At 32.9% G+C, this 16,445-nt stretch overlaps 1 protein-coding gene across 5 annotated transcripts; it reads left to right on the top strand.

The window, feature by feature from the left end:
* The first annotated feature begins 5,091 nt into the window (after positions 1 to 5,091).
* On the top strand, positions 5,092 to 12,322 carry LOC114194091 (peptidyl-prolyl cis-trans isomerase CYP95-like). 5 transcript variants are annotated; one of them, XM_028084146.1, is made up of 16 exons: positions 5,113 to 5,224; positions 5,919 to 6,035; positions 6,111 to 6,165; positions 6,401 to 6,489; positions 6,621 to 6,669; positions 6,794 to 6,818; positions 6,938 to 6,986; positions 7,466 to 7,504; positions 7,620 to 7,737; positions 8,358 to 8,485; positions 8,701 to 9,055; positions 9,384 to 9,502; positions 9,761 to 9,965; positions 10,055 to 11,335; positions 11,432 to 11,503; positions 11,709 to 12,322. In XM_028084146.1, the coding sequence occupies exons 3-16, from the start codon at positions 6,158 to 6,160 to the stop codon at positions 12,019 to 12,021; spliced, it is 2,850 nt and encodes a 949-aa protein (XP_027939947.1). In that variant the 5' UTR covers positions 5,113 to 5,224; positions 5,919 to 6,035; positions 6,111 to 6,157; the 3' UTR covers positions 12,022 to 12,322. The 5 variants fall into 5 exon arrangements, with proteins under 5 accessions (XP_027939945.1, XP_027939947.1, XP_027939946.1 ...); XM_028084144.1 differs by lacking the exons at positions 6,621 to 6,669; positions 6,938 to 6,986 and having other exon boundaries at positions 5,092 to 5,224; XM_028084145.1 differs by lacking the exons at positions 6,621 to 6,669; positions 6,938 to 6,986 and having other exon boundaries at positions 5,122 to 5,413.
* The last annotated feature ends 4,123 nt before the right edge of the window (positions 12,323 to 16,445 follow it).

Here is a 16,445-nt window from a genome sequence, read left to right as displayed (position 1 = left end):
TTGGGCGAGATTAACAGGTCTCGCCACTGTTCTTCACTGCACAGCCATGTCTTCCGGCCAAACAACACATGCAAGCTATTTACACGCAACAAAACGAAGGATCTAACCGTACAACCAACTATAAACTCATACACAGATCAAAGGATGACTCAAAACTTGAAACTCTAGCTTCCCGTACCTGGACAAGCTAGCTGAGAACCTCGACACCCAAACTGTGGAGGACGAACGGCTTCTAGGAGCGAACTCGAAGCTGGAAAACAGTGCAAGAATGGGTCAGTTCGGAACCCTAACAACAGCTCACGAAAAACAGACCAAGGAAAGGAGACTACGAGTCCGAGGGCACTTACGTGAGCTAGGAGCGGCCAAACGGGAGGCGGACCTTAGGGCAAACCCTAGCGGAAGGGGGTGACGGCTGCAGCTCCAAGCAAGGACAAGGTGTTTCTGAAAGTGTAGGGTACCCTAGGTTTTAGGGCAGACCTAAGGGCATATATGTTGGGCCGGCCTTAGGCCCAACTACAAGGGCTGAAAAAATAAAAAAAATAAAAAAATGGGCCTTACAAAAATTATTAAATAATAATCAATTTTATGACCAACAACAATTTAGCATCTAATCTTTAATTTTTAATTAGAGATTAGTTTAGAAACCATTTCTTTTGGTAATCAAAGTCCAGGTAGCTAATGTTAGAAAATTAATTTAGAGATTAATTTTTGAAACTATTTTAGTTACTAATCATTTTTAGTTTATAAATTATTATCTAAATTGTTTACTATAATGACTAATTATTTTTTGTCATTATATATATATATATATATATATAAATATAGTTTTTTTTAATCAAATATTAAATTATTTAAAAGCAGGTACTTAAAATATAAATTTAGATAAAAAGTTAATTTTAAAATATTGATACAAATAAATTTAGTTTTTGTAATAAACAAATCTTAATGAGTTGTATTACATTATAAACTCTAAAAAATCAATCTTTTTAAAAATATTTTGAAGTCTAAATAAAAAAATATGTATGTAACATCTCATTTTAGCATCTTAAAACTAATAAAATATGGTGTTTCATTATAATATTCAAAAACAGGTAATCCAATGTATATTGTATATTAATACAGTCATATTTGATAGGAGTACAAATTTCACACATATTCATTCTTAATCTATTATACTATGCTTCTATCACCAAACTATACCTAACAAGATCTAATGTCGCTCGACCACCCAAACTGATGGTGCCTCAATAGCAAGAGGTATCATTACACCTACATCTTCATCTGCTCACACAAATGGGTGATCATTGCAAAAGAAAAGACAAACGACACAAGACACATAGTGCAAGGGTAAGCTAACCGATAAATTATACAAAAACACTTTAAATCATTTCATATACATATAAGTTTTATTTCAAAATATACAACACAATCATTCAACATGTCATATTATAAATCAAACTCTTCTAGACTCAATATCATCTAGATACATGCTCTAAAGTCAGACTAGTGAAATCATGCACTTGTGGTGATATAACCTGCTCTCCCGAGCTGTTCTCCTTGAGCTACCACACAAGGTTAATCCCTTTTACAACCATAAGAAAAATGAAACCAACCTTATGACAGGATCTCCTCCTACTCTCACCACCTAATCATTATCCTCTATGTGAGTAGGAATGGCTAGTAGAGTTCAAGATAGCTTCACAAAATAAAAAGTACTTTGTCAAGGCATACCCTAATGAAACACATCACCAATGAGATTTCTTTCCCGAGAAATACCTTACAACAGTTCACCATATATCTTTGTTTCATAATATAAACCAATCATATACATCATTAATCACATATCAATAATTCCATTTCAATTGATTCCAATCTCAAATATATACATACAAAAAGTACATCAAGACGATAGAAATCATTTTTCTAACTACAGACTTCAAAACAAAGATCCCACCAGTCAAAATGAATATATAAATCAAAGTATAAATTAATATTTCTCTTACTACTAACTTTAATTTTATCATTTATTTTTTAAAATAATTATTAGCTAATAAGATACTTGTTATTACTATATTTGTAGTCATCCCATTGATAAACAAATAATTAAAATATTCGTATCAATTACTTACAAAAATTTATTTTAAATTTTTCTACTAATATTTATGGGTATAGACTTTTTTTTCATCACCAATAATACGTTATACATTATGTAATTTAGAGTACATTTTCAAATTATAATCCAGGTTCTAGAATAAAAATATATTTTTAAATTTTGAAGTTTCAAATTAAGAATAGATTCCAAAATTATGCAATTTGTAATGTTTGCATCTATCAACAAATTTACACTTTTTCTATATTTATAAAGGTGTGAGGAGAAAAAGTATGGGTGCTAAAAGATGAATTACACTGTCACAGGGCCCATCCTTTCTCCAAATCTCTTTTACCAAATAGCATAAGGACTCTGGTTGAAAAAGACTTGAAATCGAATATCTTAAAGAGAAACTTAGACATTAGATTCTCCATACCCAAAACACCATAAGTGGAAAAATAAATAAAAATTATAGTTGATTCTAGTCGGAAAAACTAAAACTGAAATTAAAAGAAAGCTCTCTATATTCAAACGAAGAATTAAAATATGTGCTGGAAGACCCTGATAACTAACAACCACATCAAATATGACTTTATTTTGTTTATCTTTAATAGGATTTAAAATAAAAATATGTTCCAAACAAAAAATAAACTACTCAATCTAATATGATATGAATATTTTTATCTTAAATTTGTAATTTTATTTATTATAAAACAAGAACAAATCTAGTGCTTAGTACTATTTTATAGGATTGCAATTTGAATTTTGTAAGAACTGAAAATATGTTATGATGAGATAAACATGTAAAAGGGTCTTAAAAATGACCGTCAATCACAAAATTAAATAATTATTTTTCTATCTTAAATTATATATATATATATATATATATATATATATATATATATTAACATTCCATTATTAATAACTGTTACACTATTAAACAAAACATTATATCATGATAAAATAAAGCAGATAGTAGAAAGAAAGTTAATATAGAGTATTAATACAATCATCCAAAATAATTATAATAATGCTAGCTATATTTACAACGTCGGTCGAAAATAGAGTTAGAAGATTTTCAACTATAAACAAAACATATAAGCAAATACTACCACCAATAGGTCCCACTCTACCATCTCAACTCCTATTCAAGAGGGGAGTATCATCATCTGCATCTTTCTCTGCTCATACCATTTAGTGATCATTGCAAAAAAAAAAAATCAAACACAACCACCCAGAACAACAAAAAGGGTAATCTAAATTTGATTAAGAGAATCATATAATTCATTTATAAACATAATATTTGATTTCATGTTTTCACCCAAAAATCACTAAATCATGACAATAACGAAATAGACAGTTGACACTAGACTCAGTTATCCGGATCTATGTAAGTGGCATTAGACCTCTTGGTGGTTCGCACTTGTGTGTGGTTTCCAAACTCTGGAGAGTTTGGCCTCAAAGGGTTATCACCCAACCACTCACAAGATAAGCCCCCTTCTCGTCTAGGACATGATCAAGTCCAGAGACTAGGACCTCCTGCTGCTCCTCACGACATAATCCATTATGCTCTATCTAAGCATGAATGACTATTGGAATTTCAGGATACCTTCAATAGTGAGTTCTTATGCCCTTACACACACTAATGACATATCTTTTAAAACTTCTCCTTGAAATTCTCAAATCCACAACATGTATCATATTCTAAATCATTCATTAAGTTCACACATGTTATCAAACACCATCTCATACATGCCCATTCACCAATTTCATGCTTTAAAAATTTAAAGTACTCATTCATCCATAACTCACAGAAATCCTAAATGGGTTGTTTTCGCCTGAGCGAGACTCAAAACAGAGAACAATCTAAGCTTTCTCGCTCAATCGAAAATCACTCGCCTAGGCGACAACTCGAACAGGGGACAAAGATGAGTTTCTGGTATTTTCGCTCAGGCAAGAGTTGTTCGCTTAGGGTGAAAACATCAGATTCCCAATTTGCTTTCACATGCAAAACAAGAAAATTCAAGCATAAACTATATTCACAACAAAATCATGCGATTCAAGCATCAGCCCGACACCAAATCATGCAATCAATGTCATTAAAAGATGGTTTCTATGCGAATTTATAGAAGACAATTTAACTTCCCTTATCTCTACTTAAATTGAGCTTGGTGAGATCAACCTCAAATACTAAGGGCACAAAAACATCAACTCAACCTACGAAATTGCAACACAAGGTCACAGGGAAAGAATAAATTTCGGATTAATCTCAGAACAGGAGGCGAGGTTCTGAATTTGAAGCAGAAAGAAAACCGAACGAGAGTTAAATATGTTTTTGATTCATTAATTTTAAGGCTTAAGGGAACACACTCAGATTTATTAAAGGCTACCACACATAGGAAACACACTCAAATTTATCAAGGTTAAATATGTTTTTGATCCATTAATTTTAAGTAAGTGAAAATTAGAATTAGTCTCTTTTCAAAACTTTAGACCAATTTAACTTTATAGAGGCATGAATTCAGTCATTTTAACTCCATTTTCTTAACTTTATTTAATGTTTGGGACACGTTTCAGGATAGCATTTCAACTACCGTTGAAACAAAAATATGTCAAATGGTATAAACAATTCAAATGTTATCATCAAACACATTTGAAACGTCAAATAAAATTAACAAAATATGGTTAAGAGGACTTAATTCACGCAATTATAAAGTTAGAGAACTAAATTAGTTTGAAGTTTTGAAAATAGACTAATTTCAATTTTTACCCAAAAGTAAGAGATACAAACATATTTAATCCGATTTATTATATACTTAGCTAAACTTAAAATTAGTAACAAAAGAAATTGTTAGAAGTAATGTGAAAATGTAAAATATCCCATAAATTAAAATGAAGGTATCCTGGAAAAACTTCTCCCGTAAAAACAAATATAAAAATTATACTCACCAATAAAAAATTTAAAGAAAATAATAATAATAATAACTGCAAACCAAGTTTACTGATGTTCAGATAAACAACAATAATAAGTGTGTTGTTGCAAGCAGGCGCGCATAGGTTCTTCTATGAAAGGCTCTCTTTAAGCATTTTTTATGCAAACCTAGATTTTGATTTATGATTTGTGTATCAGATGAGGTGAGTTCCACCGTGTACTACCGTTTTCATTTCTTCAACATATCTCTCAGATTACTTCCAAAAACACTGTTCTCTCTGTCAGATTAATTTTGTACATTGGGACTCTAGCTAGGGTTTTAGGTTTCCATCTCAAATTCCGCCAAACTACTGTGATTTTGCGCCGTTTATTCCAATCTCATTCACTTTACAGTTAATGCTTGCTTTTCCCTCTCCTCGATCTGCGTTTCTTTAACTCTGTGATTTCTTGCTTGGTTTTGACGTGAGCGGTTATTGTTTTGATTCTACGAAGTGCGAAATTCTTTGCTAAAGTTTTATGTGATCTCTATGGTGCTCACCTTATCTCCTTTTTGTTTAGTTGAGCTATTTTAGTGTTTTCATAGGTTTTAGAATACAGTTGCGACTGCGATTTTGGCCCCTATGTCATGTCAAGATCTTTGGGGTCAGCTGCGCCGTATGGTCACCCTAATTGCGACCACATATCCTTAATTTGTTAGCAATTTTCGACAATCCTTAAATTTTGTGACAAAACCGTGTCCACGAGTGTAGAATTTGGGAAAATATACTGTGAAAGCTTTGAAGTGCAGCAGGGTAGTTTGATGTGTTACTAGGATTGGTGCTTGTTTGATTAGTGATGGATTATTGCCTGCTATCAGTGGCTAATTGGTGTTTGTGTAATGGTGTTTTGTTACTTCAGATCAGTTGTTAAGACGGATTAAGTTTAAGTGGTGGGGTGATGACGAAGAGGAAGAATTCCCTGGTGTTTATGGATGTGTCCATAGATGGAGATCCTGTTGAAAGGATGGTTTTTGAGGTACTTTTTTGTCTTTTTGACTTGTCATTATGTATGCAGTATTTGATCTAAGGTTTGGTTGTGCTTCCATCTCAGCTCTTCTATGATGTTGCTCCGAAGACTGCTGAAAATTTCCGTGCATTATGTACAGGTGATAAATCCACCTTGCTGAAAGATTTCATTGAATGTTGACAATTTGTTTATGGGACACATTGTAAAATTGTACATAAAATCATTATCATTTATCTGCCGGCGTACATACAAGTGTTGGATATGCAATTGCATTTTTCTATCATGAATTGTGCATGGAAAATTGAAATTCCTAATCAATGATTAACTGATTGCCCTCCTATTTTTTTTCCTGAAATGTGGCATTATATGTTCAGGAGAAAGGGGAGTTGGTCCAAATACTGGAAAATCACTGCACTACAAGGGTTCTTTCTTCCATCGAATTGTGAAAGGCTCCATTGCCCGGGTATGTTTATTTTTAGTTTTTCTTGCATTTAGACTGTGCTTTGGTAGTTTTCTTTGTCTTCGCATTTTTATGGTTAAAAATGGCTTAGTAGTGGTCCATCTTTTAGCCAATTACCGTTGTTTATTCTGTAGGATACAGGGCTGATGGTCACGACTTCCTTTCTTGTGATATAGTTTTAAGGTTGTACTTACTAAGTTATATGTTATTCACCCTCATAATTCTGATAAGCCTTGTGATGACCAACACATTTTGTATGTATTGTTATCTTGTGACCCTGTGTTAATGTTTGGTTTTCTTTTTGCAGGGTGGTGATTTTGTCAATCGAAATGGTACGTATTATGTTGTTACATTGCCTTCTTTTATGAATTATTTCTCTAGTTCTTGAAGATTGCATTTAATATAATATACATGGTCACTTTTCTTTATGTTTTATCATTTGATCATTCAGTTGTCCGAGTTGCAAGCCATGTTCCATTTTCATGTTTGCTGTGACAATGGTAATTCCTTTTCTAAGTCAATTAGGAAATTAACAAAGCTCCTATGCATGTATGTAGACTGGCTTGTCATTCAGTGGCGAGTATGAAAGGGATGTAATTATCTTAATTCAGTTAATTTTTGGATTTTACCATGATGTGGAATGTGGCAGTTTTGAAATTATAGCCGTACTATTACATACTTTTTATCTGTTGCTTAACTTCTTCATCTGTTCTCTTCCTTTAATTAGTTGTCTGTTACAATGTGCTATGCTGTGGTCGTTATTTTTCCTGTTTTATCAAATGGTCTTGAACCAATACAAAGCAAAAGGAGTTCTGAATAATCACATGTAGCCATCTCTTGTATTATGTGGCTGAATAGTATTGTATTTAAATCTATTAACCCTCATTGACAGTCATCTCTTATTCTTTGTATGACATCCTAAATGCAGCACTGTACTACATTATGCTATACTCAATCACGTTCTTTCTGTGTTTTGCAGGGACTGGTGGAGAAAGCATATATGGTTCCAAGTTCCCAGGTCGGAATGCTATGTTGTGGTCTTGAGCTCATAATCTGCAACATGGATTTTGAACTATTATGTTTATATCTGAGTTTATGTAGTTCTTACAGATTATACTTGTGATTTATTTCAGATGAATCACCTAGGCTAAAGCATGATGCTCCTGGCCTTCTTTCAATGCCAGTTGCTGATCGTGACACTCTTGGTTCTCATTTTATAATCACTTTTAAAGCTGATCCCCATCTTGATAGGTTTGCTTATTTGGCTCTTTTCTAATGGCATTTAGCACTTAGATTCCATTTAGATATTTGTATAATTTTATTTATAACTTATTTGAACATATTTACTGCAATAGGCGATTGTGAAGTATTTTAGTACTCTTTGGATTAAATGAACTTATTAAAACAGCTCTTGAATCCCACATTAGTTGTTTTTGGTTTATTTTTCTAAACTAAAAATTAAACCTAATGAATTCATGCCTTTGTGAAAGTTAAAATCAGTTTAAGTTGTAGTTATTTTTAAATAATTAATTAATTTCATTAAATAAACTGTAGTGTATTGTCAAAATTCAACTAGTGGGACAAGGCTTTGTTGTTGTGTTGTCATGATTTTATTTTTTCTTAGTGTTTCTCGAAACACATTGAAATGTCATTTGGCTTAATTTAGAATGCACTTGAGACAATGGAGCGTTGACCTTTTGCTGCAGGCTTTTCTCAATTAAAGATCATGCTTTTAGTATTGTTTTTCGGAGTAGGGTCTCTATCTCATTCAGTGTAGGAGAGGGTTAATTGCCTTATGTTTAGTAATTACTTCTGAGTGGAGCTAAACGATCAACTTGCTTATTTTGTTTACTTCTGAGTGAATTTTGCAGGAAACATGTAGTGTTTGGCAAGCTTGTACTAGGACATGATATATTGAAGAAAATTGAAGATGTGGGTGATAAAGAAGGACTTCCAAGCGTGACTGTTAAAATAATTAATTGTGGTGAACATAATGAGGGTAAGAATTCCCTGTTCGTTTTTGAGAAATCTAAGTTCTACCCTTAATATTATATGAATAATTAAATTCTTAATCATCTGTTGGAATTTATTGTTCCACTGTTGAAATACTTGAGTATAATGTATTCTTCATTTGGTGTGAATGTGCTATATCCCAGTTGGTTAAGTCCTTCTCAATTTTATTTGATGTTTTAGTTCGACTCTATACCTTTGTAGATGAAAAGAAGATAAATAAATCAAAAAAGGGAAGAGATGGATCTTCTGAAACAAATAGTCATGAACTGCATAAGGGAAAGCATCGAAAATCTTCAGGTGACAAAAGGAAAAGGAGAAAGTACTACTCATCAGAATCTGATAGTTCCTCAGATTCAGACACAAAATCTTCCGAAAGTGATAGTGATTCTGACTCTGATATATCTTCATCATCGTACACAAGTTCCTCCAGCGATGATAGGCGGAGAAAGAGAAAGAGGTCTAGGAAAGATAAACATAGACGTGGAAAAAAAAGAGATAAACACAGAGAAAAGAGACGAAGGAAGCAAGATAAAAGATCAAAGCGTAGATCAAGGAGGTATTGATTCTGATTAAATATTTGATTATGATTTAATAGATTCCACATTCCACTTATAGATGATTGCTTGTGAAGAACTTCTAGTAGCCCTTCAGATCTTGTGGTTTTAAGTGGTTGAGTTTATTTATTCTATTCTACAAGCACATTGTGTGTTTTTTAGATTTTTAATATCATAGCCATTGTCTTACTACGTGATGATTCATTCGTTGCTCTTCAAATAAATATATATATTCACTGAAGGAGTCATAAATGCCTTTTTAATATGACAAGTGCTACTACTACACAATTTCCAAACGTCCGCTGCTAATAAGATTGTGTTTGGTGATAGGGAATTGTCCAGTCATACTGATTCAGATAGTGAAAATAAGAGCAACAAATGCTCTGATAGTGAAAGTTGTGGTGCCGAAGTGAATGATCAGAATCATGAAGACCATTCTCAGAGACATGGTAATTCTTTTGTCATTCATTTTTTTAGTTTGTGTACATGAAATGTTGTTTATCTATTAAATTATTTACTTTTACTTTGTCTATGATGCATCAAAATCCTTAGAATTTTGTATAGTAGCGAATTGTTGTGGGTCTACTGGCCTACTTTGTGGTTGCATTGTATATAGTTATTACCTGAAGATAAAGACAATTTAATCTTAGTTTTCATTTTTTGGCTGTGTGTCATATCATGTCTTAATTCTTTTTATTTGATTGCAGCTGAAGGTCAGTCTTCCTCAGTTGTCGAGAAAGAATTACCTCCAATGCACCCTAAAAAGAGGGAGAAACTGGATATATTGAAAGAGGAAGAATTCCCAAAGGAAAATGGAGAGCGGTGTAGCAATGGAACTGGAGCCAACTATAGATCTGAAAGAAGTGAAGTGAGGCAGCCTGATGTGATGGATGATCAACCAGACAAATCTAGGTCTGCTTTCCATTCTTGTCACACCTCCCTTATTTCTTGTGCTTACCATTTCTTCAAGATCTGGTATTTTATTAGAAATTGATGAACAGGAGTCAAAGCACGAGTGTTAGTCCGAGGAAGCGCAAGAGCAAAAGCCCAAGCATTAGTCCAAAAGGGAAGTTGAACAGAAGTCCAAGTGGCAGTAGAAGTCCTCATGCTCCATTACAGAGGAGTTTGAGCCAGAGTCCTGTTAGAAGCACAAGCAGGAGTCCAAATAGAAGAAGCGTCAGTAGAAGCCCAATGAGAGGTAGGAAAGGTAGAAGTATCAGTAGAAGCTCTGTAAGACGTTATGGACATCAAAGTGTCAGCACAAGCCCTGTAAGACCCCTTTCTCGGAGCTACCAAAGGACTTCACCAAAAACATCATCACGAAGATCAATCAGCCGAAGCCCTACGATATCTCCTGGTCAAAGAAGTGTCAGTGTAAGCCCAGGAAGATCCCCTTCTCGGAGCCAAAGAAGGAGTTCACTCAAAGCACCATCACGGCGATCAATCAGCAGAAGCCCAGTAAGAAATCGCCGACTTGGAAGTGTCAGTAGAAGCCCTTCAAGATCTCAAGGTCGTAGAAGTGATAGTGGAAGCCCTATAAGATCCCTTACACCAAGTCATCGTATATCACCCAGAACAAAATCTAGAAGATCAATCAGCAGAAGCCCTGTGAGAACTCGCAACCATAAAAGTATCAGCAAAGGCACCTCAAGATCTCGTGGTCATAGAACTAGCAGTGGAAGCCCTGTAAGATCCCTTTCTCGAAGTGGCCGTAGGAGTTCACCAAGAGCACCTTCGCGAAGATCAATCAGTAGAAGCCCTGTGAAAACTGGCAATCATAGAAGTGTAAGTAGAAGCCCCTTGCGATCTCATGGTCAAAGAAGTGTGAGTGCTAGCCCTGTTAGATCACCTTCATGGGAACGCCGAAGGAGTTCACCAAGAGCACCGTCACGGAGATTGATCAGTAGAAGTCCAGTAAGAGTGTCAAGAAAGAGTTTAAGCAGGAGTCCAGTTCGATCATCTGCCAGAAGCTTGAGCAGAAGCTCTGGCAGAGTCCCTTTGAGAAGCAATAGTCGCAGTCCAGTTAGAGGGCCAAGCAGAGTCCCTTTGAGAAGCATTAGTCGCAGTCCAGTTAGAGGGCCAAGCAGAGTCAATCGCCGCAGTTATTCCAGGAGTCCTCGTGGTAGGAGCTTGTCTAGAAGTTTGTCACCTGATGTTTCCCCAAAACGTATCAGAAGGGGAAGAGGTTTTAGTGAACGATATTCTTATGCTAGAAGGTATAGGACTCCCTCTCGATCTCCTGTGAGATCATACCGCTATAATGGAAGAAGTGACCGTGACAGGTAAATTGGTGTAGTTGTTTATAATCTCTAATTAGTCATCATACAAAAAGGTGGTATGCTGAGAGTTAAATATATTTTTTACACTTTCTACTTCAGATATTCAGGTTACAGAAGGTACTCCCCTAGGCGTAACAGGAGCCCACCACCACGCAGAAGAACCCCACCAAGGTTTTTCTTTAATTTATTTGTTCCATCCTCCTAAAACATCTACATTTCTCGATTTTTTTTTCCCAGAATGATTTCTCATCTGATTTGATTTATCTGAAATATTTCATTTTCTGATGCCAAGTGTTTTTCTGTGTCATTTATTGTTAACGATAGCACCATGCATATACTTCAGAGTTTATATGATTATGTGAAAATGTTCACGTAGGTTCCGCAGTAGGAGGAGCAGGACACCATCCGTTTCTCGCAGCCCACGTTATAGAGGTCGACGATACAGTCGAAGCCGTAGCCCTGTACGCAGTCGTTCACCTGCTGGCGCGTATCGACGTCGTGTTGAGAGGAGCAGGTCCTTGTCCCGGAGTAGCAGGTCTCTGTCCCGGAGCAGGAGTCCATCACTATCCAGGGCTTCAGTGGAGTCACAATCTCCACGAAAGAACAGCAGGTCAAGGTCCCGGTCCCAAAGCTCGGATGGAAAGAAAGGCCTTGTATCGTACGGAGATGGTTCTCCAGATTCAAGCTGAAGGTGAAAATTTTAGGGAAAGCTAGAGACCCAAGGGTTTAATTTTGATCTTGCTTTGTTTTCTTGCTTTAATCGGCAAACACGTCTTATTTTTCCTTTATAAACCATTGTTTTTATATTTTCTTCTATTAAATTGGAATGCCTTGCTAACTAGTATTTAGAATATACTGTGTTGTTTCTGTGTATCAAAGTTGGCTCGGACGTGTTACCTATGAAGTTATTTCGCAGTCAGTAAACTCATCTGAGTTTAATTTTGAACTTTCGTCCTCCAAATATATTCTTGGTTAGTATTTACTTTTATATATATATTTGACATGAGGTATTTTGTTATCTATTGAGTTTGTTTTGGAGCATATTATTTTTTTAGACTACTGATAAAAATGTCATATAATCGAAATTTTACCGAGAACTTTTTGATTGAACAAAAAGTTTACTTTGAACAGCTCATTGCTTGAATGTTTTTGCACTCAAACATGGTGATGATCAGCAATTATCCGAAGTTAATTATTCGTGTTTAATGGATCCAGCTAGACTAGTAATGGATGAGTTGCGCTTATTGGATGGTACGCGAAAGGTGCTCATAACTTCGGCACTAGATTAAGCTAGAGTTTAAATTTTCCGTATGTTTGAGAAAAAGTGAAATAAGTTTTTTCATAAATTAATTTGGCTTACGCTTAAATTTAATTTGATTTTATAATTAATTTAATAAAATTTTGTATATAACTTATGCATGTTATTTATTTATTGAAAAGATTATTCGTATATTTTTTCGATTATCCTCCAGGTACAAGTTTTAGAAATTATTCAAAACACGTTCAATGTTATTGTACGAACCTTCTGGTAAGAATCGAATCTCAATTTTAGGGATTTAAGAAGTCTACGAGAGATTTGATGGTTACATTTCTAATTTGAAAAATTAAAATTTTATTTTTTTAAAATTGTTCTTTCATTTTAATTTAATAGTTAATATTATTTTTTTATTCTGACCTAAAGTCATTTTGATATAGGGTTCGAAAAGATAAAAAATCCGTATTTATTGATATCAAACAATATTTTTCATGGATATTTATATACATGTATGTTAATTAATTATTCACTTGTTTGTGTAAAAATGAAAATCACGATGTGTAACGGATATTATTATGTGTTAAGTATGATTTTATTTTTTTAATTTTGATTCAAAATTGGAATTTGTTTGTGTACGAAACTTTGATACGTTTTGGTCTTAAATTTTAAAAGTGAATGAATTTAGTCCTTTTAACTCGATTATATTCCTACTTCTTTTGATGTGTTGAACGTGTTTCATGTTAGTATTGAAGTTGTTTACACCATTTGACACATTTCTGGTTCAATATCTATAGGAAAATGCGTTTGGCACCTAAAAAAAACATAATTAGGTTAAAGTACTATATTCATTTATTTTAAAGTTTATGGACTAAAATGTATCAAAGTTTCAGACAAGGATAAATTTCAATTTTAGGTCAAAATTCATGGACTAAAAACATATAACCCTATTATTAAAAAATTTCATTTGGTATTTTATAAAATATCATAGATCAAATTAAAATAATTAATAAGAGAAATAGTATCATTGAAGAATTGTTTATAATTTGATTTTATACATTTATATATTTTTTATTTGTATTTATGAAATTGAAGAAAGTTAATTATTTAAAATTTATACTTTGTGGTGTAATTTATTTAAATTTTATTTTTAAAAATATCGTATGTTAATTTATATTTAAAAAATCATTTTTAAATAATATTATTTGAAATTGAAAAAAATATAAGAAACTCGGAAATGTCTTAACTAATAGCAAAGCAAGTTATAGGACAAATGTCTTAGAAGGAATAAATATAGATAGTGCCTACCTATTATAGTCCTATCCATACCCTTTATAATAGGTACTACTCATACGTCCCTCATCTCACAACACCGTACTTGTAATGATTATAATATTTTCTTATAACTCAAGAAAATGTTTTTTCTAACTCAATATTGTTTTTTAAGCAAGTGAATAATATCTATGATTCCTGTATATGAGATCGTGGGATCATTTTGTAGAAAACCTTTTGTCAACAAATATGCTAATTAAAGCCTTGATGAGACATGAGAAGTGGTGAAAAGTTCACTATCTACTTTTTTCTTTAATAAAGTATTGGTTTATTTTGTGTTTGGTTTTGACATCTTGAATTTGGATGGTGAGTAATGCTAATAAATAATTTTTAGGCTTTTCACGTGTCATTTCAAAATCAATGAAAATAATTTTCAACGGTAACAGTTCATACATTCCATGTGTCATAACCTAAAGTTCAACCTTTGCACTATGTCACAATTTTGTTTCTTACTTTATCAAGTCACCAAATTTTAATTCAAGAACATGAAATATTTTTAGGAGGGTCTCCTATCTGTAATAGATCCTACATTATCACCATTAGTAAAAACCTCCATTTTTTTTCATTCATCTTAAACAACAATCTCATTCACGAACGTCTCTTTAAATATTGAAGGAATTTGTTCACAGTATATAAATGTCATTCTCTTGGATCATGTGTGAACTAACTAACTGCATTTACAATATAAATTTTGCTGAATACAGTATAAGTTTTTTAAAATCTGATATGGGTTAAATAAATGAATTTCTCAACAAGTCTTTAATATTAGTCTTTATTTTTATTTACGGTAGAATTGTCTACATCACACCCAATTCAATGGTTGTTATATGGGAATTCAAGTAGTATTGCAATCAATCCTACTCATAAGAAAAAGTCAAACACCGACTATTTTAATTAAGTGTTAAGAATAATAAAGTATAAAATATGGTTGTACTTTATCTGTGAGACACAAGCTTTGTTAAGAACAATGAATCATCAAGGATAAATCGAGAAGCTAATCAGTTGATAAGATAGAAAATAGTGAGGACAACCTCTACACAATAAGATTTAAGGATAGACATTTAAAAGAGAAGGGTCTATGTCATTTCAAAAAGGGGCTTATTTTTTTTTTCTTTTCTTTTAGTGTTTTCATTTTGTTATGTTGTATCCACACATGTGCATTCATGGAAATACCATTTTTAAAAAGAAAATTTGACATTCATGATTTATGTCTTCTCTCCCTTTATCAACTTTTCAAATTGTGTGTTTATCGTACAAAAGAATTTGACAAATAAAACTGTTCTTTCAAAATGAACCAAATCAAAAGGATGAACATTTTTTATATTACCAAAAGGTTAAAAAAATAAAAGACAGATATCCTAGATGACACTAAAGAAGGCAATTTTGAAAGGGCATGGAAGTAATGAAAGACTGGAGATAAGAGGTAATTGTTTGTTTACTAATACTATTCTTGATTTCCAAATCTTCGAGGAAATACAATCCTCCTTGTTCCTTCGTAATAAGATCCTAAAAACATAACGAGAGAAAATGTTACATAACGATTTAGTTCATCATGAGTAAGTTTTTAAACAAACATTAAAGTTATTAGAATGTTTTGGAAAATGAAAAACATCTTTAAGGCAGATGGATGACAAAAGAAAAATATCACCACTTATTTAAGGGGTCATATTGTCTATCACACTACAGTTTAAAATCCAAGAATCCTTACATATAGATTTATAAACATTAAAAGAGAAATTAAATTTTTTACAACTTCAACATATAGTGCAACATTCCTTCTTCAATTGAAGAGGACGAAGAAGTCCTACCAAAGTTTTTAAAACCTAGAATTACTTGATAAACCTTCATTACAGGCTGAATATACTTTTCAAAATCCTAATAAAACATAACATGAAAATGTTTTTGCCTTGAATAAAACGTAGCTAAGTGGAAAAGGATTTCATCACCAAAAATTCTTGTCCTTTTCTAATTACATCTGAAGCCCCAACACCAGTGTTATTTACATAGCCTCTAAAGGTTCAATTGTCTTTTCCCTTCAAACAATATTCACTTACCTTTATCAAATATAATAAAGATCCTATGTCATAAGAGATATACGTAGATAAAATAAGCTTACCCTCAGAAATCTTCACATTTTACATTTCAAATACACCTTCAGATATTCTTGATAATTTACAACTTTATTACCTGAGCGCCCACACAAAAATATATTCATACCTGCACAATGTTATTTTTTTTTTCAAAAACAACCTCGTAAAACAAGAAAATTGCTTTTAAAATTAAAAAATAGAAATTAATAAAAGAAAAAGTATACGTCAATTGAAAGTATAACATTTAGCACGTTTAAAACATTCAGAGGTTTGAAAAATTCAGAGATTCTTTTAAATCTTGTTCATTGTATGTCCATAAATTGCAATATCCATGCGTACAAATTTTGAGTGAACATTATATCTATGTTCAAGAGTCAAGACTGAGTGGTGCTGTGATTTGTGGTGCTTTAGATAGTAAGTATTGCATATTTGCACTAAA

The sequence above is a fragment of the Vigna unguiculata genome, chromosome 8, assembly GCF_004118075.2.
Source record: "Vigna unguiculata cultivar IT97K-499-35 chromosome 8, ASM411807v1, whole genome shotgun sequence".
NCBI classification, from domain to species: Eukaryota; Viridiplantae; Streptophyta; class Magnoliopsida; order Fabales; family Fabaceae; genus Vigna; species Vigna unguiculata.
Note: the sequence above shows the minus strand (reverse complement) of the source record. Positions and strands in the feature narration are given on the sequence as shown.

Coding starts and splice junctions, on each gene's coding strand:
- LOC114194091 (XM_028084144.1), top strand. CDS start 5,958: ATGACGAAGAGGAAGAATTCCCTGGTGTTTATGGATGTGTCCATAGAT. Junction 6,819..7,465: donor TGATTTTGTCAATCGAAATG/GTACGTATTATG, acceptor TGTGTTTTGCAG/GGACTGGTGGAGAAAGCATA. Junction 7,738..8,357: donor GCTGATCCCCATCTTGATAG/GTTTGCTTATTT, acceptor TGAATTTTGCAG/GAAACATGTAGTGTTTGGCA.